The sequence below is a fragment of the Lactuca virosa genome, chromosome 1 (genome assembly GCF_052849685.1).
Source record: "Lactuca virosa cultivar CGN04683 chromosome 1, Lactuca_virosa_CGN04683_v6, whole genome shotgun sequence".
NCBI classification, from domain to species: domain Eukaryota; kingdom Viridiplantae; phylum Streptophyta; class Magnoliopsida; order Asterales; family Asteraceae; genus Lactuca; species Lactuca virosa.
Genome location: NC_136426.1, coordinates 172,384,888 through 172,412,327, shown reverse-complemented (window position 1 = coordinate 172,412,327; position 27,440 = coordinate 172,384,888). Strand labels below are relative to the sequence as shown.

The following is a 27,440-nucleotide window of genomic DNA, read 5'->3' as shown; positions in this document are numbered from 1 at the left end:
AATCTTGAAAATCTCGTGCTAGCTGTTGCACCTCAATAACCGGTGCAAACTCGGCCCTGAACCTAGTCAAGAAGTCACAACATGTCATCGCGTCCAACGCGGAATCATCCCCAACGGTATGTCCAACCTCCTCCCACCAATCCCGTGCTCTATCATTCAGAAGACAGGAGGCAAGTCAGACCTTGTCCCCCTCGGGACATCGGCTCGTCCGAAAAGCGTTGGCGACATCAGCCAACCACCTGCTCCTAGCGATGGGGTACCTAGCCCCATGGTAATCTGGAGCTCCAAAAGCTCTGAACTCTCGGAATGTCAGGGTGCGCACCCCCATCATGGCCATCATCTCAGCGTGGAAGGCTCCCAGCCTCTCATCCAAAATCTCCAGTATACCCTCCTTGACCGTACCAAAGATCAAAGGAGTCTAGTCCAAAATATTGTGTGTAATCTCAGCTAATACAAACTCTCTCATCTGCTCCTCGAGCTGACTGGCTCCTGAACCTGAGCCTGATCCCTCACCGGCACCTGAACCGCAGCTGGTCTATCTCGTAGCGTCACCATGCTGCAATCATAACGTAATAACCATAAGAATACTCATCAGTATCGAGGGATCACACACGCACTACCAGTTCCCTGGTTTCATCTCGGCCCTTCTTGAATCGAGTACGGATCCTCTGCTTTCAGTAGTACGGGCCCATACTACCTTCCACATCTATCCGTACTTTCCTCAAGAATTGCCTCGACTCCACCAAGTCCCTTTCTCTGCAACTAACACTGCTCCCAGCACTACTCTCATCCTAGGGTTGCCCTAGGGAAAATCACCGACCCACCTCGTCCTCAGTTGCTGAAGGACTTCCCACTAATGTCAACTAACTACCTCCTGAATATAGCCACATGCAACAGAGATCAGATAATCCTTTAAATAAAAGACTCGTCCCTAGAACGGTTAGACTCAAACGAGAGCTGCGCAATAGGGTCAAGTCCATCACTTTGAGGTTATCCAACCTATGCCACATGCGACTTAGAATATTCACTTAATAGCTAGTTCACATTGCTAAGAGTCCCACAAAGCACAAAGCAAGCAGCATTCAGATAATGGAAAACTAACCACATAATCCAATCAAACTGTTCTATCCTCTACTCAGAAATCAATACTAGCATGCAATTCACAAAGCTCATACACATATAACAGACACATAAGGCATCCTACTAGATCCTTAGTCCTAATCTAGCATGCAGTTCTCATATCATATATAAACAAACATGTATGGGTAATTTGGGAGAACTTACTTGAGCTCGGTTGACTACATGCACCACACCCTTTTCTCTCTTCAAAGTTCTTTTCCTCTTTTTAAAACTCTTTTCTTTTTCTTAATTTCTTTTTATAAAATTATTTTCTTTTGAAAATTTACATACCAAGTCCACAGTTTGAGTTCAGACACTCCCGAGAGTGTGCCCAAATCCCTCAAACCAAGGCTCTGATACCAACTTGTAACATCCCAAAAATACGGTCCAAAAATTTCATTTTAAAATCATTAATCAAACCATAGTTATCAAATCCTTCATCCATAAACAAATGTCATTATATCAAATCAGTGTATCATTTCAATGATGGGTTTTGAGCATTCTAACACTCCTAAGGTGTACATGCAACCCTAAATACCTTGGATCTATGTTTTCTCTATTATACATGCAAATATCAATTTTCCAAGGTATTATCCTAACTATCATAATATGAGGTACATGTAATATAAAACTAGTAGAATGACATACCTCTTTGTTGTAGCTTGATTCCCAGGAGCTTAAGAGCCTAGTGCCCCAAGTGTGACGCCTCAAATGGTTCACACAACATCACCAACATCTTCGAATAACTTGAGAGAAGAGTTCTTATGCTCCAAATCAGCTAGCCCTCTCATATAAAACCTTAGGGCCGATTTCTTGAGCTTATGGGGTCTTTATATAGTGTGCACATTAGGGTTACACTATGTAACTCATGACTTTACCAATTCCTTATGCTCCATGGGTTTTAGCCTCCATGGAGTATCCATGGGTCACCCCATGGATATAGCCCAACATAAGGAATCATGGATCATAAGCCCACATATATAAGAATGAATGATTTACACAATCAATCCCCATATATTTAATTAGTCTCTTTTGATCACAAAATTAATTCCAAATTAATTCTTGATCAATACTAATTAAATAATATGATTTCATATTAATATATTAGAACTTCTAATATATTAATAAATCATAAATATCCTCTTCTCACAAAAAGTCTATCCAAATGTTCCGATGCCATGCAACCCAAATGGACCATGCCAAATCGGGTCAAGTACATACCAATTAGAGTTATGGACTTAGACACTAATCCAACATTCAAAACATTTATTCCTTTTGTCAGAGTAAAACATCTCGGGTTAAAACTTCTTGGTGTGTGCCATGCGATCAACCTGAGCTCTTCCCTCCGCTACCGGAAGTACCTGAAACAAAAGTTGAAATCCGTAAGCAAGAAGCTTAGCGAGTTCCCTAACCTACCACATACCATACACATAACCACATACTGGGCCCCCGCCCGCTGCATCGGGACTAGCCCGACATCGGACTCGCTCCGACATCAGGCCCCGCCCGACATCAGTCCCCGCCTGGCATCGAGCCCCGCTCGGTATACATATCTATCTCTCTTAGGCCCCGCCTGTCTCTGGGCCCCGCCCGCTAACATATACAAACATATAAAATAACACATAACACATATGCTAAACATACTCTACTGTATTCCTGTTCTAAGGCCTCGCCTATCTTAGGCCCTGCCCCTGTCCTGCTACTGATGATTCATGGAACCCCATCCATACTCCTGATGTTAGTGAGATACGGGCACCCGCCCACACTCACTTCTCTCCTATCTGGGGCCTCGCCCCTACTCTGCTAATAATGAGATATGGAACCTCGTCCATACTCGGCTAGTGATGAGATACGGGACCTCGCCCACACTCACCTCCCTACCAGGCACATACAAGTATCACACATACAACAAGTATAATATAACAAGAAAACATTCATCGGGCTTGCCCTATCATCGAACCTTGGTCCGAAATAACATACACATAACTCTTACTCGGGCACCCGCCCGACATCGGACCTTGGTCTGGAATAACATACACATAACTCTTCCTCGGGCACCCGTCTGGCATCAGACCTTGGTCAAGAATTGTTGGGTTATGAGCATTCTAACACTCCTAAGTATACATGCAACCCTAAATACCTTGGATCTATGTTTTCTCTATTATACATACAATTATGAACATCCAAGGTATTATCCTAATCTAGCATACAAAATAATAAATATAACAAGATAGAATACATACCTCTTTGATGTAGAATGTCTTCATGAAGCTTGAGTGCCTAGTGCCCCAAGTGTGACACCTCAAATGGTTCACACAACACCAAATACACTTGGAATAACTTGAGAGAAACTTGAACACTCCTTGCAATCGTCTAGCCCTCACACTCACACATTAGTGCACGATTTCTTGAGCCACGGGATTCTTTTATATGGTGGCTATTAGGGTTACACCATGTAACTCATAACTTTACCCATTCCTTATGCTCCATGGATTTTAACCTCCATGGAGTATCCATGGGTCACCCCATGGACTTAGTCCAACATAAGGAATCTTGGATCACAAGCCCACATATATAAGAATGAATGATTTACACAATCAACCCATATATTTAATTAGTCTCCTTTTGATCACTTAATTAATTCCAAATTAATTCTTGATCAATACTAATTAAATAACCTTATTAATATATTATAACTTATAATATATTAACCAACCTTAAGTGTTATTTCTCTCATTATAGTCTATCCAAATGCATGATGCCATGCAACCCAAATGGACCATGCCGGGTCGGGACAAGTCTTACCAATTATAGTTATGGACTTAGACATTAATCCAACAGTCTCCCACTTGGATAAGTCTAAAACTATTATTGCGTATAACTTCAGGAACCAATCAGCAATCGTAGCTCTCAAAAGCTTCTGTCGAACTCTGACCTTGTCGATGAACTCTGACCTTTGTCAATGACTTGTCCATTAGATAAGGGATCATATATTCCTCCATTCTAGATATCATATGGACTGGGACATGGATTATCAATCATTCTCTCTGTCCATTTGTTGTTTCCCGATTTCCGATTCATGATGACTGACTGATTGAACAAATCAAATCAGTCCTGGCTTGGCCAAGAATTCACATGTATCATCTTTAAATCATCGAGGGGCCCTCAGATATCGCTTTTATCCCGAAGGTAAAAGGAATGGATAAACTTCGACTAATATGGCTTGTTCTACTACTTGTTGAATCATACACAAAGGCACGTTTTATAACATCGAGTTACCAATGCGTTTTCGTGCAATCAATGTATAACCAACTCATAGTAACAACTCATATCTCTAGGTTTGAAGAATATAAGATATTATCGTCTCATGGTCACTCGTGATAAAATCCATGAAGTGATTCAAATGAGCGTGCGTTGAATCCAATACTCAGAACTTATGAGCACTCATGAGTGTTGTAGCACCACTTTGTCCACCAACTTGGACCTCTACAAACCAACCCATGACAGTCTTGATTCATATCTACTTCCAACATATGACCGACTGTGGATGGTTTGAATAACTTAATCATTCAGGAAGAGCGACTTAGTTATTCTGGAAGTCAAAACATGCAAAGTGAAACACAAGAATAAATGAATCAAATATGGTATCAAACCCTATGAATATAAATAAACACTTTTATTTATCACCATACTGATTACTCATTATTCATTGTTTCGGTTTTATCAACTTTATACTTGAATTTAAAACAATAGTTGTCCCATGCTCCAAGCATGTACACTATGTTTTCTAAACACTAGTCATCCCATACACCAAGTATGCATACTATGTTTGTCTATGATCTTTACTTTGTAAAATAGATCAATTGAACATCACTCCAATGATCCTCTTTTCACAGTCCCAAATCCTTACTGCAAATGCAAGAATTCCAAATTCATGCCATTTACTGAAATCTGTTAGATTCTAAACTTATATGCATTGATCCTCTTAATGATTATGCACGAAGTCAGAAAGACTTGACAACAATCATTACAGAGCATTCCAAAGGAGATCAGCTCCTTGGAAACATCCTTCTTTCATTAAGTTTCCTAATCTTACACAGATTGAATAATTTCTAACTTTGAAACATTTCCATATTCCATTTTGACTATCACTCCTGAACAAGAGTTGCCTCCTTACAGATTATGTCAATATGGTCCTTCCAGAATTAACATTATACTTCCAACTGTCCTTGAGCAACCAATCTTTGGTAAACCTTAGATTGTCCTCGACAATTGCTTAATCATTTTAGTCATATCCAATTCTAGACCTTTTCCCTTCATAATGCCCCAGGCATTTGGAAAATTTTAGAAAGGATGAATATAGCACATGTAATTGATCCTATATCCGAAGCATATGGGACACGATTCATGATGTCTCACATAAAGACTAAACCAGTCTTTTGCTATAATATTTCCATTTCAATTTGCCAAGTTCTCAAAATTCAGATTTTGAAAAGGGATGCCGTAATCATAATCGAATTTTAGAACGCAAATAATGGACCCATATATAGAATTTCCTTATGTTGAGCCATTCCAACATGAAATTCATATATATATCCTTGATTAAATACGATTAAAATCTCAATCTAAGCTTTTAGAATTGAGATGAAGTATAATTTCCTCTCCCTTAATCATAGCAAACCAACTTTTTCAACCCCTGCAACCTCACGAATTGAAACTTTTGTTTTCTATAATTAACATTGCTAACTTGCAACCTTTGTCATAATTATCATGCTCCCACTAACATGATGATTATTAGCATAACACTTATGCTTCCACTAGCTTTGACATGTACTCAGAAATCAGCTGACTTTCTTACCAAAGTTCAGATTTCTGATACTAGATTGTTTTGATAAAACTTTATCAAAATCATACACCTCTCTTAGATAGCTCACATGTGTGTCTAAACAATTTTAGAACTATGAAAAGGGATGCCGTAATCATAGTCTCAATTGTTTAGACCTTTGCCACTTCTCACAAGTCCATGTTAGTGTGCCGGTAAACCACACACGCTCCACTAACGACTTTGAGAATGCAAATATCACAATTGCTATCTAGCTAAAATCTACTTAGTGAAAGTGTTTCCTCACCATAATTTTCATGAATCGGAGAGAAACCTTATGACACTTAGATTTAATAGTGTATGTGTTCTTATCCATGCGAATTTGTCAAAACCATAATCACAAGACAAGGTTAGTGACAAATCCAAACTCATATTGATTAAACTTGTGCAATCTTAAATTCTTGCCATTTGGCTGCTCAAGGGCCTGCCATTGCTTCCAAGTAGTTGTGCAACCAATTGAGAACTCTCGGAACTCCTATGCAAAGCCAACTTGAATAGGCACAGACATGTCAACACGATAGGTTATAAACCTCAAGTCGTGTGCTAGTGAAGAACTTTAGGTTTTACTCTTGATTAGTTCTTGAGAATTTCAAGACCTTTCACACTCCCACTGTCCTCTTGACATATAAGACTTTCTTGTCAGATATTCAAGAGATAGTGTGGATTCTAATCAAGACAAACACTTCACACAATTGGCCTAAGTTGGTCTTTGTTTTATCCAAAACATCACAACTTTCCAATTTCAAATGTACAAGAGTAGAAAACCTTTTACTCTTACATTTGACTAGTGTTAATAAAACTTCTTTAAGATGTGTCACTCAAATTACAATCTTGGAGTATGACTCTAAGAATTGTTTTTGGAACAAAGCATGACCCATCTTCTTGATTTAGTCATTTCAACAATTCAAGATTCCTCTTCTTAGTCATAAGAATACACTATGATGACTTTAGATGACTAATTTTGACATGATTTTTTTAAATCATTAAGATGATCACAAAACATGATGCGAAAGTACTCTCCCATCTTTTCAGATTTGAGAAACTTTTATCTTTCTGCCATACTTTGATTCTTCTTATTCGTTCTGTCTCACATTGAAACTTCTCCAATGCTACAGACTTATACTTAAACTTATAAGTATAACCATATTTACTGAACTTAAGTAAATCATAACGAATAGTCTTCTTGATCTTTTGTGGTGGACTTGACCAGTGCACAAGAATGTGCACTCGATCCCTTAGTCCTTTCCTTATTCACATAAGGAATTAGTCTTAATTTTCCAAGCTGAAAGTTCTCATTCATCATACTATACAACTTGCATGATTCCAAGTTTCGGTCCAATTGAACCTTGGGTGATGAGAATCTTTCCTTATTTGGTAATATTAGACACTACCACAACCGAAAGAATCAAATCCATTTTTCCAATATTGCTATCAATGGAATCTTATAAGCAACAAATTTTCACAAATTCCATTGTAAGGATACTTAAAATAAATAAAATCAAAACCTTTTTCTTTTATTTTAAAACTTTGTGGAAAAACTTATCCTTACAATCCATATGAAAACCTTGTTGTTATCTATTCCTAAGCAATATAAATATCATAACTCTTAAGTAATAGCCCAAAATTCTGATCACCAAACCATGCGATTGAAATCCATCTTTGCGATCAGAATCAGCATGTACTTAATAGAGTTAGACAATGGACTTTACCTGAAGTAGAGCCAAACTTATTGACTTTAACATCCTTAGGTAAATTTGGCAGCTTCGTAACCAATGCCCCTTCCTTTAACATCCAAGATGTGATCACACCTAGACCTTGCCTTGCCAATAGGGCTTGAGTGACCTTAAACTTTTTAGGAACTTGTGGGTTAGGGAGAATAATTGGAGGAGGTGAAAGAAGTATGATATCCATGGGACATCATCTTCATTTAGGAAAGCTTGTTTCAAGAGATTTGGGAAGATCATAAATGTCTAGACCAGACATCTTTTTGGGAGATATTCAAGATAGTTGATTTAAACTCCTTAATATGACACCCAATATGAAATATTAAGGCTAGGACCCAACAAACTATTTTATAACTTAGAAGAGGGATGCCGTAATCCAAGCTATAAAATATTTGAAGGTAGGTGAATGACGATTCACCAATTTCCACCATGAAAAACGAAATAATTTATTAGGTTTTAATTGGATTTGAAAGTCCTAGATCTTTGAGATTCATTGAACTGTTCAAAGGCATGTTTCAATCTCGAGTGTGCCCTTCAGGTTTTGTGACTGGGATGCCAAGGATCACAAAACAAGGTGTGAATAACCATGCAAATATACTTGGTACCCTTAATATTTACCCCTTAATCAGTGTGCCGGTTAACCACACACGCTCCACCGATACTATGATAAATATTAAGTTACCCTTTGCCTACCTTGTTAAGTCCAGGTTAGTGTGTCGGTTAACCATACACGCTTCACTAACGACTTAAGCAAAGTGCAAAGTGTAATTTCATGGGTTAGCACCAAATTCACATTTTCCTAAGTAACTAAGATTGGGTATTAATAAGAGTTTAGTTACTTAGTATTTATCATTAATATTTTTAATGAAAGGAGAATAATAGTCCTTGTCCTACCCGTTCGGCTAACGACCCTCCACCAGTCAAGGAAGCGGTGGGTGAGAGTGGACACCCATTAAAGTGTCATTTTATAGGCAGTAACCTTATACCCCCCTTATAGACTGGCTTCGTGAATGAGGCCTACTAACGGTAAGACTGACTTTACTCTTATACATATATATAAATATTATTAACTTATAATATTATAAAGTATAAGGGTTGAATTTTAACTTTTAAAATTCTAAGGGCTAACTTGGAATTAAAGTATTCATAAGTGAAAACTTTTCAAATTCCAAAACTTGAGGGCAAGTTTTGAAACTATTCAAAACTAATTAATTCCATAACTTATGAGTTTAAAGTAGTTTTAATTAAAAAAAAAAAAAAAAAAAAAAAAAGAAACTCTTCAAGTTCCATAACTTGAGGACAAGTTATGGAAGACTTTAAACTAATTAATAAAAAAAAAAACTTTTTTTATTGTAACTTATGGAACTAATTAAGGTTACACTTTTTTTTTTTTAATTTAATGAAGAGACTCTTGAACCTCCATAACTTGAGGACAAGTTATGGAGTCATAAAACCATTTAATTAGAACTAGACTCTTCATTTTAACCATAACTTTACCCATTCCTTATGCTCCATGGATTTTAACCTCCATGGAGTATCCATGGGTCACCCCATGGACTTAGTCCAACATAAGGAATCTTGGATCACAAGCCCACATATATAAGAATGAATGATTTACACAATCAACCCATATATTTAATTAGTCTCCTTTTGATCACTTAATTAATTCTTGATCAATACTAATTAAATAACCTTATTAATATATTAGAACTTATAATATATTAACCAACCTTAAGTGTTATTTCTCTCATTATAGTCTATCCAAATGCATGATGCCATGCAACCCAAATGGACCATGCCGGGTCGGGTCAAGTCTTACCAATTATAGTTATGGACTTAGACATTAATCCAACAGGAATAACATACTAGCATACAGTACCTAGGGCTAACCCATGGGTCTTCCTACTCATAAACTACATGGACTGTCATTGTGGCCTGAGACCCATTCACATAATGAGGAGACTCACCTTGCACTGCTAAACCCTGCTGATACCCTTCCGGCTACTAACTGGCAATTCCTCGCACTGTTGCTCCTTTGGCTCCCCGAGCTACCAATACCAAAACGACACTTAGTCCCAAAATGTCCTCAAAGTCAAGCCAGGTCAACCTTGGTCGAAGTCAAAGTCAACGTTCAATGGTCAAATTCAACGCTCCGTGTTGACTCAACTCGCCGAGTCATCCTATCAACTCGTCGAGTTCTAGAACTTAATAACCCTAAAATCGCGATCCAACTCGCCGAGTCACCTCTTGACTCGTCGAGTTCCCAGACAACTCAGCATCGCGATTAGACGAACTAACTCGTCGAGTTAACCTTAGACTCGCCGAGTTCCAACTCAATCATAAACGGGACAGGATGATCCAACTCGTCGATTTCCCTGCCAACTCGCCGAGTCCCATGAACAATAACGGGGATCCTCGATTAGACTCGTCGAGTTCCTATATGAACTCGCAAAGTCCCATGCAGATCTAACCTAATCAACTGATTTCACAGATCCATGGTTCCAAAATACAGATCCAAATCGTTTCCATGATCCATTTGTATAAATTTGATGACTTGATGGCTTTGCACACCTCAAATGGACCCAAACTCAAGTTTTAGCAATCTACTTCCACGAACATGACCATAACTTGGACAAAAACGGATTCAAGACCCTTTTTATGATTCTAAGGGCCAAATATTACTGGAAAAAGGGAATGATTTGCATACAATCCATGAAGGGTAACATATCCTCCTTAAAGGGATCAAAAAGACCCATAAATCCAAACTAGAAGAGATCTAAGCTTTGAATCATCAAGTTGAGAACTTTTTACCTTAGAAGGCTGCCAAAGATGGATACAATCCCAAATCTAAATCTTATACTCAAGTTTGATGGCTTCAAGTTCTTCCAACTCCTCTTTCCAAGCACAAAACACACTCAAAACCTTAAGAAATGGAGTTAGGTGGCTAGGGTTTTGCTTCTAGACTTTAGGGTGTGATAAGGGGGCTGAGAGGTGGGCGTGAAGTTCCTTAAATAGGGCACAAGTCCCGGATTTAGGGTTTCCCAAACCCTGACTAACTCGCCGAGTTGGTCCCCCGACTCGCCGAGTCGGGCACTTAACCCGCGACTCAGAAACCTCTCCGACTCGTCGAGTTCTTCCCTGGACTCGACGAGTTGCCCTCTTGAACTAGGGTTTTCCTTTCTTTTCTTGGTCTTTCGGATTCCGGGTGTTACAAGTCGTATGTACGACTCGTCGAGTCCCCTAATGTCCAACTCCATACAGTCGTTCTTAGTCGGGCTTAATGCATCCGAAGCATAGATCTGGCCTCCTAGGATCGATATAACATGCAAAGTCACAAACTTTACGTTCATGCATGGGCTATTTAGCTCAAAAAGCCCTAAAAAGTGGTTCTTATGTTGCATGGGACTCCCATGGCGATAAAGTTGGCACCTTTATGCCATGGAGTCCTTCAAAGACTTTGGATCTGAAGTTATTACCCTAAAACATGCTTGCATCCATGAATGGTTCCATAATATGCTCCAAATAGCCCTAAAGTACCCCATGAAGAGATCTAGTAAGCATATAGACAAGGTACATACTTTATACCTCAAATGGACTGGAAATGGAGTTCTTCTTCTGGATCTAAAGCTCCTTTCTTCACCCAAGCACTTCTAGCTTCCACTCCTTCAAGAAAACACCAAGGAATCACTCCTTTTTCACTCACACACACTTACAAATCTCAAGATCTCGAATTAGGGTTTGTTGGACTATGGGAGGTGATGAGGGAGGCTGCAAGGAGATGTTAATGTCCTTAAATAAGGTGTCAAACCCTAAAAATTAGGGTTTTACCCTAGCGGCCCTACTTGTCGAGTTGGGGCTCCCAACTCGTCGAGTGGGCCTGAAGTCCCGCGTCGAAATACTCGTCCCTACTCGACGAGTTTGTGGCTCATAATCGTCAAGTATAGATATAAAAATAATGAATTTGTTATTTCTTTGAAGCTAATGCCTACTAGGAATTTGATATAAAAATAATGAATTTGTTATCAAATTAGAACCTGAAGTAAGGGATATTCCATTCTGGAATTTGACTCTAAAAGACTTGTGTCTATGTGTTGCATCATACAACATGAGGTCATTAGAATATGACCCATCGGTTTGTCATAATAATCGAAGTAAAGACCTTCTCTTAAGTTAAGTTATTTTAAGAAAAAGTAGGAGTCTCTAATAAGGATCAGTTTTGTAACTCGAAGGTTATGATTGAAAGTCCAACATAGGATAAAGAGCGGGTGCAAGATTGAGCACCACCTGTAGTTAAGAAGTCCAAGAGTTAGATACTTATTAGAAGGAACATAGAAGTTACGGTTATTACCTAGGATGAAGAGATAACGTATGGAGTCATTATGCAAGCCCTGTTTCGTTGATGATTCTTGGACGTAATCATCCTAAGGGGGAGATAATTGTAACGCCCGCATATTCGGGCTAGTCAATTTAGAGACAATAAGCGTCAAAAATGATTTCTTGAAAGAAGATTATTTAGCATAAATAATCTTAACTAAGTTATAGTATATTTCACAAGGGTTCCGTACATATAAAGAACGATGAAATCTGACTTATAACGAAGAAGTTATGACTTGTCGAAGTTTTGAGGCAAAACCGTGTAACATCCTGACTCCCAGTATAATTTTATTGTTTAAATATTCTTCGTGATAGGGAAACTCGACGAGTTGGAGGCCTCAACTCATCGAGTAGAGGCTGAGATGGCCGCGTGGGTTTTAGAACCAACTCAACAATTTGGAGGGACCAGCTTGACGAGTTGGAGCTGATTGAGAAATCCCTAATTATTTGGGTTTGCACCCTATTTAAAGGACCTTAAGCCCTCCATTCGCCTCCCTCATCACCTTAGCACCCTCAGAGAAACCCTAATCGAGTTGTTATCATATGTATGTGTGTGTGTGTGAGAGAGAGAGAGAGGCTAAGAGTGTGTGTTTTGGTGCATTCTTTGAAGGAGCTTGAGGAGTAAAAGGCTTGGAACGCGAAGGAGTCCTTGGATCCGACATTCTTTCAGTGTTGTCGGCCATTTAGAGGTAAAAAGCCTCGAACTTGATCACTTGTTTGTTAGATCTCTCCATTAGAGAGTTATGGCCCTTTTCTAGCTTCTCCTTGAGTCATTTATGGTTGTGAGCATGATATGGAGATGAGACTTCCGATCTGGATACTATTAGGCCCTTAAGGCCTAAAGACTCAAGCTTTATCAAGCTTAGGACAATCTCCATGGCCTAAAGTCCTTGTTGAGAATTGCTTTGGCGAGTTAGCCCCTAAAGGGCCATGCATGGACGTAAATCTTGCATCTTTACGTGGTATCTCAGCCTTAAGAGGCTAGATCTAGAGTTTCGGGCCTTAGTCTTGCTTAAAGACGTCTAAATGAGAGATATGATTGAAGGAACTCGACGAGTTGTTGAGCCAACTCAACGAGTTGGTTAGGGTTTTCCTCGATGTTCTGTATACTGTGCAGAATCGACAAGTTGGTGAGACTACTCGGCGAGTTGACTCGAGTTTTCCCTATTTTTCTAAGCACAGAAGGAACTCGACGAGTCGCATAGATGCACACGACGAGTTGATTCAACATGGAGTGTTGACTTGTCACAACTAAAAGTTCGGGTTAACCAAGTCTAAGGGGTCTTGTATATGAAAAATCTTATCTATGATACAATGATGATTTATAATATATATTGGAGTTCATGTTACACTAAACCCTAATGATTTATGCAAATCAAACAAGAATCACATGATATAGACATAAGGGCTTGTGTTTATGTTGCAACCTTGAATGCTTGAACTTTAAGATTATCATTTTGAGTTTCCTAATCACTAGAAGCATATATACATTCATGAAAACCATCCAAAACGTAAACACATTAATGGAAATCAACATTGACCATAAACACCTCTATTTGGTCCATAGTGGGCCGAAAACACCCCTAAATGGACCAAAGCTTGGTCGTAAACCCAATTTTAGATCCTTTATGGCTGAAAACACCAATTGTAAAGAGTACCAAGTGATTACGACCATCCCTTGGCCGCAAACCCCCTTTTCCATGACAATAAACACATAAAATATTTCATGAAAAGTAGTTCCAGGTAGTTTTCTATTATATTTTAGTACGTTAAAATCTACTTGAGAAAAGGAAGTCAGCTTTACACCTTCTTACCTAGAAAACAACAATGCAAAACATCCCATTGACCAGCAAATATCAATACCAAACCTTTTCATTTAAGCCACGTTTAGATGAACCTACATTCCATTCTCCAGTCTTCATTCTCTGTAACCCCTTTTTCCCTCTTGATAGTTCATCTCCGTATTCAAAGTTCTCTCAAGAACAAGAGTCAAAATTCTTCAAAGGTCTTCATCATCTAAGTGTTTCTTAGAGATTTGGTAGGTAATTTTATCAACTCCTAGTGTTTTCACACTATATTTTGCTAGTCATATACCATTTACACACAAATTTTCATATGCATAATTCTTAGAACACTTCATTCTTCCCTTCCACGATTCGAAAACACCAAGGTGAGCTTCATACCCCCATACTTTTCGAGTTTTTCATGCTTTTAGGGGGGAGGGGGGAATACAACTCAAAACCATGAGTATCTTATGAATAATTGATAGTTTCATCCTTATTATTTGAAAGTATAATGATTGTTGTATAAGATGTGGCTAACACTTTTATATCTACACAAAAAAATTGCATATATAAGTTGATGTTCAAGAATAAAACTCACTATGTGATACAAGTATCAATAATAAAATATGAGTTGTTCAAAACTACAAGTTTGGAAATTTTGCTAATAATAAACTTTTCTAGTTAAAATGATCTAATGTTGTAGCCATTATTTTGATGGTTTAAAACCCAAGATATTACGCTATTTTCACACCACATGTTACAACTAGATTTATGACGAAATATTTTGTATGTCATAAAATGCATGTCACGAAACTGTAAAAGCACAAATCTCCAAAACAGTTTTATGACAGGAAAACAGACGTGTCATATACTGGCTGTCATAATATATATATTGCTTGAAGTATTAAACTGCATGTCATGAAATCAGAGAATCGTGTGTCATAAAACACTCTGTTACAAAATTTTGTAAATTGCGTGTCATAAAGAATCTGTCATGAAATTGCACTGCTAATGTTATTTCATTATTCAATAAAGGGAGTGGAACTCTACATAAAATCGTTAATGCTCTAGTGAGACACCATATTCACCGTACCTTCCTAGTGTACACTTTAAGTCCTGTAATGATAACCTACGCCTGAAGAATGTCACGAAAGGCATAACCGTCACATCAAGCATGGATATAATGACTCACCGAGGGATTAACAATACTGTGTGGATTTACAGGGAACACACACTCCATCGGTTTTATAAAAAGTATAAAACTACACACCATTATTAAGTACACTTTCCGGTCTTAGGTTTTCAAGACTACAGTTTTTCATACATCGGAAAATATAGGATTTTCTGGGGAATTACATACATATAGAAGATATAAAAGTTCATGCATACATTCACGAAATCTTAGACATTGATAAGCATTTCACCTTTATAGAAAATATCGGATTTTCTGGAGACAACTAATACTTTTCAAACAAAATAAATACAAACCGTTTTTCATACAAAAATGCTTATGAACTCACCAACAATCTATGTTGACGCTTTTCAAAACTACTTGTATTCTCAGGGATTCAATAAGCAAGTACTAGAGTCATGGAAATTGGATATTTTTCTGCAATATGGAAATTTACAATTATTGTCACTTTTGTGTAACACTTGAACAATTACAATGTAAACTTATGAAGTTTGTAATCTCAATGTATGACGTTTGGTTGCTATGTTTCATTTATATTCAATTGTTATGATACTATATAATGACGTCATCCACCCCTAGACGTTTCCGTCGTCCTGGTTCGGGGGTGTGACATGACTTCCATTGACTTTTAGGGTTTGGTCAAGTGGTGCACCTTGGAGACCATGGAGGGGTAAAAATGGTCTTTTACCCTTTCTGAGATATAGTAAAGGAGTTAGCTTAGCAGTTTTGGAGTTATTCATATAAATTGTTAATTAGAGGTGATTGTGATATATGTAGGCGGAGTCTAGACCTACAGTTTGAATGCGAGACATATCTGCTTTACTTGCGTGGTGAGTCTTCTCACTATACTTACCTGAGTGGTAATTAGTGTGCGACTGAAGGGTCTTATTTGTGTTACTGACCGGAGGGTCTTATATGATTATACTGAGGTATGTGATATTATACATTTTTTCTTTGTGATTTATGTTGTATATTATCTCGTGCCACTACTACAAAAACAACCTTTTACGACGCGTAATGCGTGTCGTAAAACGCTCAGACGACACGCTTTTGCATGTCAAGGAAGACCCTGTCATAACAAAAGACGACACGCTTTTGCGTGTCGTTTATTTACGACATGCATGTACGACGCGCATTTACGACACTCAATGTGTATCATTAAAGCCGTTGTCAAGAAAGGCCATGTCATAAATGAAGATGACACACATTTTTGCGTATCATAATTTTAAATGTTTAAAAAAATTTATTTATAGATTTACTAATTTTAAAATTAAATTTGCATTTAATGTCTCATAATAGAAAATTAAATACCATATACAAAAAATACAATCCATTGCACAAAAGTTAATGTCATACAAATAATCATTCCAATAGTAGACAAATGTAATACATCAAATGTGAAAGAGATGAAAGTCATCAACAAATAATAGTTGAACTACAAGAACTTGTTGCCCAACTTCACAGCATCCGAGCTACTTTGCTTGACACTATGCACATCAACAAGACCTACAAATTTGAGTAGTGCAACCACTAGATTCACATAAACCAACAAATCCCAATATGTAAAAATGAGAATAACTATACTTAGTACTTACATTTACATCCTTCAAATGAAACCACCATACCCCCTTTGATTTCATTCTTGTGCGTTGACCAGGTTGACTATTTCTTCGGTTTTGTTGACTAATCATCTTTCAACCCTTTCGTAAGAAAATCTTATTTGATCGAAGCAAGTTGAGACAGATTATGTAGAAACACAACGAAATATACAAGGATTAAATTTAATCATACTACACATAATAGTTAAGGTGCTAAGCTAAATCAATAAAACAATGAAAGGAAAGTACATTGTCCTTTTCTGTACCTTGAAGGAGAAATTACTAAAAGAGTAGTTGACACAAGATTGTGATCTAACTTCTGCATGACCTCTATACTCATCAACCTGCTGACATGTGGGAATCGCACCACATGAATAACAAATCACAAGCAAAAATGGTGGATTTTATTTTTGAGTGTGAGTGATGCAAATTCATCAGGAACATCTTGTTATAAATATTAGTCAAGAGTATAAAAACGGTAATAATTGTTGGGTGTCTGTGTAACTTTAGCAGAAAAAAGAGCTTATTTGAAAAGACCAAATTTTCACCTTGATCTCATGGCTGGTATGTCGGACAACCACCATTTGAAACTTTCCATGCATTTATCCTATTATGAGAGCCCTGGTACAAAAGACAGTATAAGCAAATGGCATTATCACAATCTAGTAAGTTGTATATGAAACAAATTTATCACACTAATCCTAATAAATTTTATAATTATGATATCCAATCATAATTATAAAACCAATCTCAGTACAAAAACAATTCACATGCATACACAAAACACAAACACATACCTTTTGTAGTGCAAGTGTATGCCAATTGATATCCCTGAAAAATTTATGATGTTTCACCTCGGTTGCTCCCCTAGCTCCAAGTCTCTAGTTTGAATCTTCTGTCAATAATCTTAAAATCATTTTTTATTAAAAATATAGTATATAGGGGCATTTTCATCAAAAAACTCTTAAAATCACTATTTTTTAACCAAATAAATTGTATGTGGGGGCAATTTGGTACAAACTGTTAAAATCATTATTTTTTTATCAAAAAAACAATATGCATGGACAATTTCGTAAAAAACTCTTAAAATCACTATTTTTTAAACAAAAAATAGAATATAGGGGCAGTTTGGTACTTCAACTTATTTCCTACCCTTAAGACTACTAGGAAGTGTCACAGAGTTAGGTGATTTACTGATGGCTTTATAAAGTTTTATAAATCCTGTGATTATTTTGGGTTTGAATGAATAACACACAATTGGATACTTGGATTGCAATCATGTTGTGTAGAAAGTGTATATTACTCCTTCACATTTTGCAGAACTGGTACACTTAGTTGATAGTGACTCATTTGTTGAATCTATTCATAATCCAATCTTCTAACAATAACAAGAACAAAAAGAGCACAAATTATTTAGCTTTTCTAATAGATCACCACTAGGCATCGCCAAATGTAAGATATGGAAAAGGATACGATAAGCTTAAAGGAGCTGATCATCTTTCAGAACTTTTCCACGATAGATTAAATGTTGTTGTTTAGATAATACACCAGTAACAGAAGCAATATGTTCCTTTAGTGCAGGAGCAGGTACCTATAAGAACATATACATAGTAAGAAAACACAAACAAGGTGAAGAAACACAAACAAGGAATCTCGTGTCTTTGAAGCTTTTAGATGTTGTTGTTTTCCAATTATGTCTAACAAGATACCCATGTGTTTGTTTTCCAATTTCACGGTTTCTTAGATTGGATGTTGCAGTTAAAACAGCGGATATCGTGACATCATCGATCAGAAATCCTTGATTTTGCATCTCAGACACAAGTTCTAAGCCTTCATCATCCATTCAATTTTGGACAAAAGACGAAATCATGGTGTTCCATGAAACGGTATCTTTTTCATTCATATTTTTAAAGATCTTTGAGCTTTCTTGAATGGAATTACACCTTATTAGAATCACCCCCTCGGCGAAAATCAAAAAAAGACTAATGATATAAGCATAAGTGTAGGATTGCATATACCTGATATGACTTAACCCAATGGTCCACGTGTCCCCTGCAGTTCTGTAACACTAACGATATAAGCATAGGTGTAGGTTTCGTGTTTTCATCTTGCAAGTTTTTTTCACTCATTACCTGATACAAAAGAGAAAGAAGTCACTAAAAAAGGAAATAGAAGTATGGAAGGCGATGACATCGGGTGAGGTGAGCTTACTATGTTTTCAGATATATGGGGATTTGTTGTTTCAAGCAGTAAGGCGATGACAACTGGATCTGCTTCTGTTGGTGGTTTGATATCAAAATCAGATATTCTCCCTGATGGTTTAATAATAATTATTAGGATTTGAACTAATCATATTCATATAATATAGAATAATAGAAACAATTATGGGAATGAGAATGAGGAACCTGATTAAGCTGTTGTTCTATTTTAGTGAAAAGGGAGACATTTCCAACATATGATTCCCTGATAAATATCATTAGGCTTCAGAATGTCAATAATAAATATAGCTTAATGAAATACCAATAAACAAAAATTCACCAACCTAAAATCGATTTAAGGACGAATACAACTTTGACCAATTGTATAGTAGTCAAAGGCTACCCGAATAGCTTGATGATATGATGAAAATTCAAATGGCTCCTGCACATTCAGAGACGAGGCTCATGAATCATCATCAAGATAAATCAATGTTTTAGGTCAAATGGTCAAAACTTCACATCCAAAAACATAAGATCAAAAGCTACACGCATGTTTGACACCATAATATCTTCTGCACAAGGATCTCTACTTTTGAGAACCTAAAAGAAAAGAATGATAATTTTTTTTTATAAAACTCACAATGTATAAATATAAAATCCACTAAATCAGTATCTAAAACTAAAGGATTAGTACAGGTCAAGCCCTTGAAAGAGGTTTACTACATTTTTGTAGTTGTGATACAGCTCTTCCATTGATTGAGCTATGGGTTTTGACAGTGTTTCAGCTTCTAGCTCAATTTGAATTCCAGAAAGGAGCTCTGTTTTTGGATAATGCAATTTCAAATCTCCATACCTGTATAAGAGCATAATCATTTAGATGTTTATAATGTCTTAAAGTCAATATGTCAAATCTCCATTTAACAAGTTCAGATGACATTTCAAGATTCTCCCTAGCTTCATGCTCGATTTTCCCCAATGCAACTACATGATAAATTGCATCAATAATTACATGATATAGACTGAGATTTTGAAGTGAAATCAGAGCAACAGAGACAAATGTGCCTCCGCCTATGATACTCATATGGAGTTCCTTGAATCAAGAGATATATTTCGGTGAAATATATTAGGAAACCAGGAAAAAATAGAAGAAAAACGAACCTGTAGCTGAGAGGTTGAAGGTTTCTGGCATAGCTGTGTAGTGCGACGTTCTCCATCCGGTGGTGGCTTCACAGGGATGTGATGGCTAATGGCGGTGAGCATGGAGGACTCATTACTTGAGGAACTAAATATTGAGAGAAGTACACGGAGGGTCTATAAACTGAAACCCTAGTTCCAACAATAGTCGTGGTTCCAACAGCTGTACCCCTTTGATTTCAATTTCATTGCCTGTGACCAAAAAAACTTCGATTTCACTAAGAACCGGAACCCTAGTTCCAACAATAGTCGATTTTGTGGCCCCATATAGAATTTTAGCCACGAGACTCCTTGATTTCTGCCGAATGGTATAAGAGAAAGGAGAAGCGCACCGTGGTTCGTTTTTGGATATTTGACTGAGCGAATTAGAGCGAGGGCAGAGAATGGGTGGAGACATTGGTCGGAGATCAGAGATTTGGTGATGGTGCGATGTTGTTGTGGGAGAAAAGAGCAGTGACGGTGAGAGAGACATTGTGGTTCTCCGATTGAAGGTTTTTTTGTATTTGATTGTGAGAGAGAGAGAGAGAGAGACGAACGATGGAAAGAAGGTAGAGGAGAACATGGCGGTTTTTCAAACATTGGAATTTCATTTCCCCCGTGAGCTTCTAAAGCGCGTGTTTATGAAAAAAATATAAAACGACGTGTGTACATGACACACATTTTATCATATGCGCCATCCGTGTTTTTTTGGACACTAATTTGACACTAATTTTAGGGCACGCACAAATGTGTGTCCTCTATCCTTCAAATTTTGTGAGAGCTGACATAGTTTTTAGGTCACACACTTTAGCGTATCATAAAACCATGTGTTTCATGGTTTGTGCGTCATTAAAGGCCAGTTTTCTTGTAGTGTGCATTATTGAGATAGGACCAGAGGGTCAACCCAAGCCGTGAGACCGGAGGGTTTTCATTGAGATACATAACCGGAGGGTCCAACCTGAGCCGTGAGACCGGAGGGTCTTCACTGAGACACACGACTGGAGAGTCCATACCGAGTCGTGAGACCGGAGGGTCTTCACTGAGACACATGACCGAAGGTTCCTTATCGAGATATAGCCATGAGAGGCTAATTATTTGTGTGTGGTGTTTTGTGGAACTCACTAAGCTTCATGCTAATAGTGTTGTGTAAATGTGTTTCAGGTACATCTCAGGATTGCAGGAAGGCGTCGACATGATTGTACACACCAGCTAGTTGATTGTGTTTTGAGGATTCTTGGATATTTGACAAACAGTCTTATGATTTTTGTTGAAATAATTTTATAAATTGATTATGAGAAGTGTTTAACTGTGTTTTGGGTGGAGTTAAAAATGAAAATTTTAATTGAAAAATTAGAGTGTTACAAGTTGGTATCAGAGCCTTGGTTTGTGGGATTCGGATGTACCCTTGGGTATGTTTGGACTCAAACTGGGGATTTGAGGAATTTTTCTAAAAAGAAATGACTTTCTAAACGAGCAAAATATTTTAAGAGGAAACGAGATGAAGTAGTGTATACAATCAGCAAGAGCCCGAACGGTGATTTCCCAAAATACACTTACTTTTTTATATTATGAGATGAGATATTAGAGTTGCATGCTAGATGATATGCTAGGTATTTCGGGAATTTAGAGCTAGAGTTGTCTGGGTCATGATGCCTTAGCCTAGGAGGATGCTATTGTTTGACATTGTCTGCTATTTTCTATGTATGTGTGCTGAGTAGGGGTATATAGTAGGTAGTTTTGAGTCTAAGAGTAATCTGGGAGAGATACCTAGATGTTCAGTTGAGGGGTCGACTGACAGAGTAGTTAGATACCCGTGAGAGGTAGGATTGACTGAATTTGATGATGCCTTTTGTGTTGTGGATAAAGCAAGTGGAGTTGTATGCCAGAGTGGTTTCATGTGCTGGTGGAGGTTACTCGATGCCCGAATGCTGCTTGCTTTGTGCTTTGTGGAACTCACTTAGTGACGTGAGTTAGCTAGAGTATCTAATTAACATTGTGAGGAGTCCTTCAACAATTGATGGCAGAGAAGTGTGAGAACCTAGGAGAGCCTAAGGAGTAATTTTAATCCAATGAGTGCGCTATTTAGAGGTAAGTATTCGCTGAGGAGCGAGCATGGGAATGGGATTGGTTGATCGAGAAGGTTGAGCAGCTACTTAGGAAATCTGGGACAATCTGTATGGAAAGCATGGGTAGATGTGGAAGGTATTATGGACCCATACTACTGAAAGCAGAGGACCCATACTTGAAACAAGGAGAATTCCAGAGGTTCTAAGTAGCAGGTTGAGGGGAGATAACATGGTTTGGGTACCATGATTCATATTGGAGTGTGTTTCCGTCTTTACCGGTTATCCGATTGTGGTTGTTCAGACTGAGAGTGGATATGGTAAATTGTGGGGCCAGAGGGCCATGACATTCGAGCTTAAGTGGAGTACACCTTGCGAGGAAAAGGTGTAACGCCCACAGATTCGGGCTATTTAATTTAGAGACAATAAGTGTCGAAAAAGACTTTTCGATAGAAGATTATTTAGAATAAATAATCTTAACTAAGTGGTAGCATATGTCACAAGGGTTCCATAGATATAAAGAACACCGAAATCCGAGTTATAACGAAGAAGTTATGGCATGTCGAAGTTTCGCGACAAAACCGGCACGACACTGCGTGACGTAAATAGTGAATGTACGACAGAGTGACTTTTAGCCTTAGAGTTCTAAACGAAAGTCGTAGCATACGTTAAACCGAGAGCGTGCATAAAAAGAACGCCCAAATCTGACTTCATATGAGGAAGTTATGATTTTTCGAAGTTTAGGCTTAGCGGTATACAGCCCGGAATTCGAAAAGTAGATCGACCCATTTTTAGCCGACACAACCTAAACGTGAATCGAAGATCTCGATAATAGTAGCGTAACGGTAAAAAGACAAATGAAAACGGACATCGGATGAAGAAGTTATGAATTTTTAACGGACTATTCATGTCCTAGCTTGTTAAAAATATAACTTTAAAAATAATATCAAAATTAGCCGACGGAGTCTAAACGAAAGTTGTAGAGTACGGTCCCACCTACGCGTCGATATAAAGAACGTCAAAAATGGAGCTCGTATGTGAAAGTTACTGATTTTAGAAGATAATTAGTTTTTAGGGTAATCTGCGAGTGACATGTGGCACAATCTGGGCCGCACCTTCTTCCCCACGGCTTTGCATGAGATTGCGACACGTGGCACATTACGCCCAGCGTAATTTTGAGTATGCTTAGCATAACCCTTAAAAACCCATTACGCTCAGCGTAATTCTTGAGTACGCTCATCGTACTTGGCGCTAGCAGCCTATAAATAGGTGCGCAAATCTCCCATTTTCTTCACACCTTTCTCATATTTCCCTCTCTAATTCTCCCAAACCTTCAAGGTTTTTCCCTAGCACTTATCTAGTGTTAGAAGGAAGACCTGTAGCGCCCGACGGCTCCGAGAAAAAGAGCTTTTCGGCTCAGAAGCTCGGTCCGCGCAGAGCCCCGTTTTTAATAAAACCCGCTGTAAGTGAGATACGCCTACCCTATTTTAAATATAGCTTTTATTTAAATATATTAATGTTATTAGGAACTTATAATAAATATTTGGGCTATTATTATGAGATATATAAGTGTCGTTATAATATCTTTTTAACCACTCGCGGTACGGGGAATCTGGTTTGAAGGGCCGCTTGGGTTGTTGGATTTCAGAAGTGTTATATGCCAAAATGGTCCTACCCTCCGGTGTTTCATGCCTGGCCCCTGTTTGTACATAGTGGGTGAAAATTATTGTTTTCACGCTTATATAATAGTAATAATGCTAAGACTATTAATATGTCTCGGTGAATATTAGACTAAACTCTAGTGGTAATAATATTAGGTTTCATCAAAGGAAATTGTTTTTAAAGAAGCGAAGCGTTGTCTGAGTCTAGAATCACCACCTTTACAGGTGAGTTCATAGTTACTTTCATCTTACACATAGATATGAAGTATTTTATATAAATTATGTGCTATGTGTGCATATTGTCTGTATACTTGCTATCTATGCTGGATGAACGATCTTATACATGTTTTAAAATGATTTAAACTGTATATGTATTTTATATCTACGAAATATGTTGGGTAAAACATGGGTAGATGAATGATGAGGAATGAAAGCTGATATAGAGGAACGTTGGCGACTATGGACTTAGTGTTTGTTGTATGAACCCTGGCGACTATGGACTTAGTGCCTATTGTATAAACCCTGGCGACTATTGACTTAGTGCCTATTGTATAAACCCTGGCGACTATGGACTTAGTGCCTATTGCATAAACCCCTGGCGACTATGGACTTAGTGCCTATTGTATAAAGCCTGGCGACTATGGACTTAGTGCCTGTTGTGTAAACCCTGGCGATGATGGACTTCGTGCCTATTCCTTAGGGTAATCCTTAGGAATGAATGAACGAGGAATAGCTGATTCTTAGGGTAGATCCTTAAGAGTAAAGAAGAGAATGGGGATAGTTAATTGGGTTGATTGTTTGATGTTTAAACATAATAATTATATTATTGTAGGTTGAAAACCCTATGTACTCACCAGGTTTCCTAACCTGACCCACTCAAGTTATTTGTATCACAAGTGTCGATATGAAGCTACTTTACACTGAGAGATTTAAAAGAGATGTAAATCACTAGTGTAAATGAATGTAAGTTCTGTTTATGCTTATGTCTGTGTATTGACGATGACATCCCAATGTTTTGAAAATGAATAAAAATACATTTCTTCGGAAATGCTTTGATAACATATTTAACATGTTTTTCTGGGAACAAATTTCATAACATTTTTATTAAAAAGGGTACTCTGATTTTTATAAAGCATAAACAAAATTGGTCTTTTCTGTCTATGAAAATGGGGATGTCATAGTTGGTATAAGAGCATTAGTTTAAGCGAACTAGGAATAAGGATTTATTTCTTGACTTAAACTTAAAATTTTAAGTGATGATCGTGAGGAGTGTGTCTAATATATTTTAGGTAATACACCTGAACAGACACAAGCACTAGCTAATTTAGGGAAAATGCCTAACATGCATTTATATGCTAAATGAATTGTGATATTTTATGATGCTATCGTCTGATCGGATCTATGGTCTGTTGCCGACCAAATCTGGAAACTTTATGTGTTCAGATTTCTAAACGTTTAATTACGGTATTAGAACTGGAATGTAACTTTTTGGAGTGATACGGAGGTTTACACGTCGATCGTAAATAAAATATTTCCTATCTTAATTCTCGTCATTTCGCACTGAACATCTGATTTGGTGTATAGATCGAAATGGCAAGAACCCGAAGCGGAGACGGAAACGCGAACGGAAATAGGAATCAGCAGCCTCAACCCCAAGTGATTTAGCCAGTACCTGTAGTGGTAGCTGGACCTGAGCTGATCATAATGGCTAGAGTACAAGCCATGATTCGGGCTATGTTGGCTGAGCCAATCATTTGGAAAAACATTTTGAATACTTACAGCAATTGTGGGTGCCCTATATGTGACCATTGTCAGACCTTCCACATCACCAATGCATTCATGTAGTTTTTCAAGAAACCATGTCCAAGAATCCGTAGTCTCTTTTGGGAAAATTCCATACCCAACAGGCAAGATCTGATTGTTGTCATCCATGGCAACTGCATGCAAGATGGTGCCTTTGTACATTCCCTTCAAATGAGCACCATCCATAATAATAACGTTTCTACAACACTCTCAAAAAGCACGTATCTGCAACAACGATAAAAAACCATTAATATGTCAACAATATAATTTGTTTATAAACATTTAAAAAAATAACACATATATTTAAAAATATATTACAACGCATCCAATAGCGAAAAAGCAATACTCAAAATGATCCTCCGAATCAGTTTTTATGTACGCCATTGTACCAAGATTATTTTTCTTCAGATTGTGAAAATAAACTGGAAGTTTGGAGAAACTTTCTTCGAGGGTCCCCATCATCAATCCCAAAGCAAATTCTCTAGCATGCCACGCTTGTGAATAACTCATATTTATTTGTAGCAAAGCATTCATAACTCTAATTATATCCTTAGGGTTCCAAACTCTCAAACTTCCTTGACCCATAATGTCATGTATTATGGTTCCCAGAACTTCGCTATTTTCTTGCCTATGATTTGGGTGTATAAGCAATGAAGAACATGTATGCTCGTCATTAAACGTCTTCATTTCAAACATTTTTGTTCCTATAATGAGAGATGCGTATAAACCCCAATGACAATTTTCTTGCATACAAACAACCTGGTACCGAGATTTTGAAGATTTTTCAACCTTTATCTAAAACTTTTCTCTAACGGCTTTGAATTTAACAACAAATGCTAACTCTTTTTTGGTGTTATAAGGTTTGATAGACAATTAATTTATCATTCGGACCTAAACTATGAAATGGTCCACGTTCAAGAATAGGTTCTGGACAATCAGGAATAGAAGGAATACACTACCATGGATTAAAAGCAGTTTTTCGTTGGGTGTACTCATCATCTGACCGCCCTTCATTTGATTTTTCCTCACATATTCGATCATCAATTTCAGGAACTTCTCCAAACTCGAACAAATTTAGACGTTGTAATTCAGTCATGCCCACTTTTGCTTCTTTATCATTTTCTGATACAAAAGTATCATTATCAGATACAAATTTATCAGTAACCAAAACTTTTTTTTTCATAACCCACTGGGACTACATTTCCTCTTCCCCTTGAACTGTTTCCATCATATTGACTTTCTATACGACCTCTATTAGTTTTTGCTTGATTAAACTGGTTGTTAACCACTGCTTGTTCTTCAGCTTGTTCACCTACCACCATTAAATACAAATGCACCGTCTTCTTTGATTCATACACTACATGTCTCAATTGAAATACATCAGTTTCATCTCCAAGCTCCATGACATACCCTAACTTCGTGTGTTTAAAAGACAAACATATATGACTATTTAACACACCTGGCTTACTTCTAACCATTTGTAATAACATTTCATGGTCAATGTTAGGAGGAAGATTTAAACCATAGTTTTTCACATTATTTCTAACGTAAACCTCATCTCCATTAACTAGCTGCCATGACCCTCCCATACATTAAATAATAAAACTCATTATAGAAATCAGTCTCCACAAACACAACGAAAAAAAAACTTCTACTGGTAATTGAAACTCACAAACTCACAAAAAAAACACTTAAATACGTCTATAACTTCTACAACTGATTTGCAGAGGTGTACACTGATCCTAAGAGGTGTACATAGATCCGCAGGGGTGTACACTGATCCGCAGAGGTGTACACTGATCCTTAGAGGTGTACACAGATTCGTAGAGGTGTGCACTGATCCGCAGAGGTGTACACAGATCCTCAGAG

General features: G+C 37.5%; 1 protein-coding gene across 1 annotated transcript; it reads right to left on the bottom strand.

The window, feature by feature from the left end:
• Nucleotides 1-18,153: 18,153 nt before the first annotated feature.
• Nucleotides 18,154-25,757, bottom strand: LOC145124032 (glycerol-3-phosphate acyltransferase, chloroplastic-like). Its single transcript, XM_079059249.1, has 8 exons — nucleotides 25,548-25,757; nucleotides 19,794-19,852; nucleotides 19,592-19,724; nucleotides 19,386-19,471; nucleotides 19,054-19,136; nucleotides 18,885-18,985; nucleotides 18,692-18,805; nucleotides 18,154-18,264 (listed from the first exon to the last, which is right to left on the bottom strand). The coding sequence occupies exons 1-8, from the start codon at nucleotides 25,755-25,757 to the stop codon at nucleotides 18,154-18,156; spliced, it is 897 nt and encodes a 298-aa protein (XP_078915375.1).
• Between the last annotated feature and the right edge of the window lie 1,683 nt (nucleotides 25,758-27,440).

Coding starts and splice junctions, on each gene's coding strand:
- LOC145124032 (XM_079059249.1), bottom strand. CDS start 25,757: ATGGATGGTGCTCATTTGAAGGGAATGTACAAAGGCACCATCTTGCAT. Junction 18,986..19,053: donor TCATTCTCATTCCCATAATT/GTTTCTATTATT, acceptor TTAAACCATCAG/GGAGAATATCTGATTTTGAT. Junction 18,806..18,884: donor CCCATATATCTGAAAACATA/GTAAGCTCACCT, acceptor CTTTTGTATCAG/GTAATGAGTGAAAAAAACTT.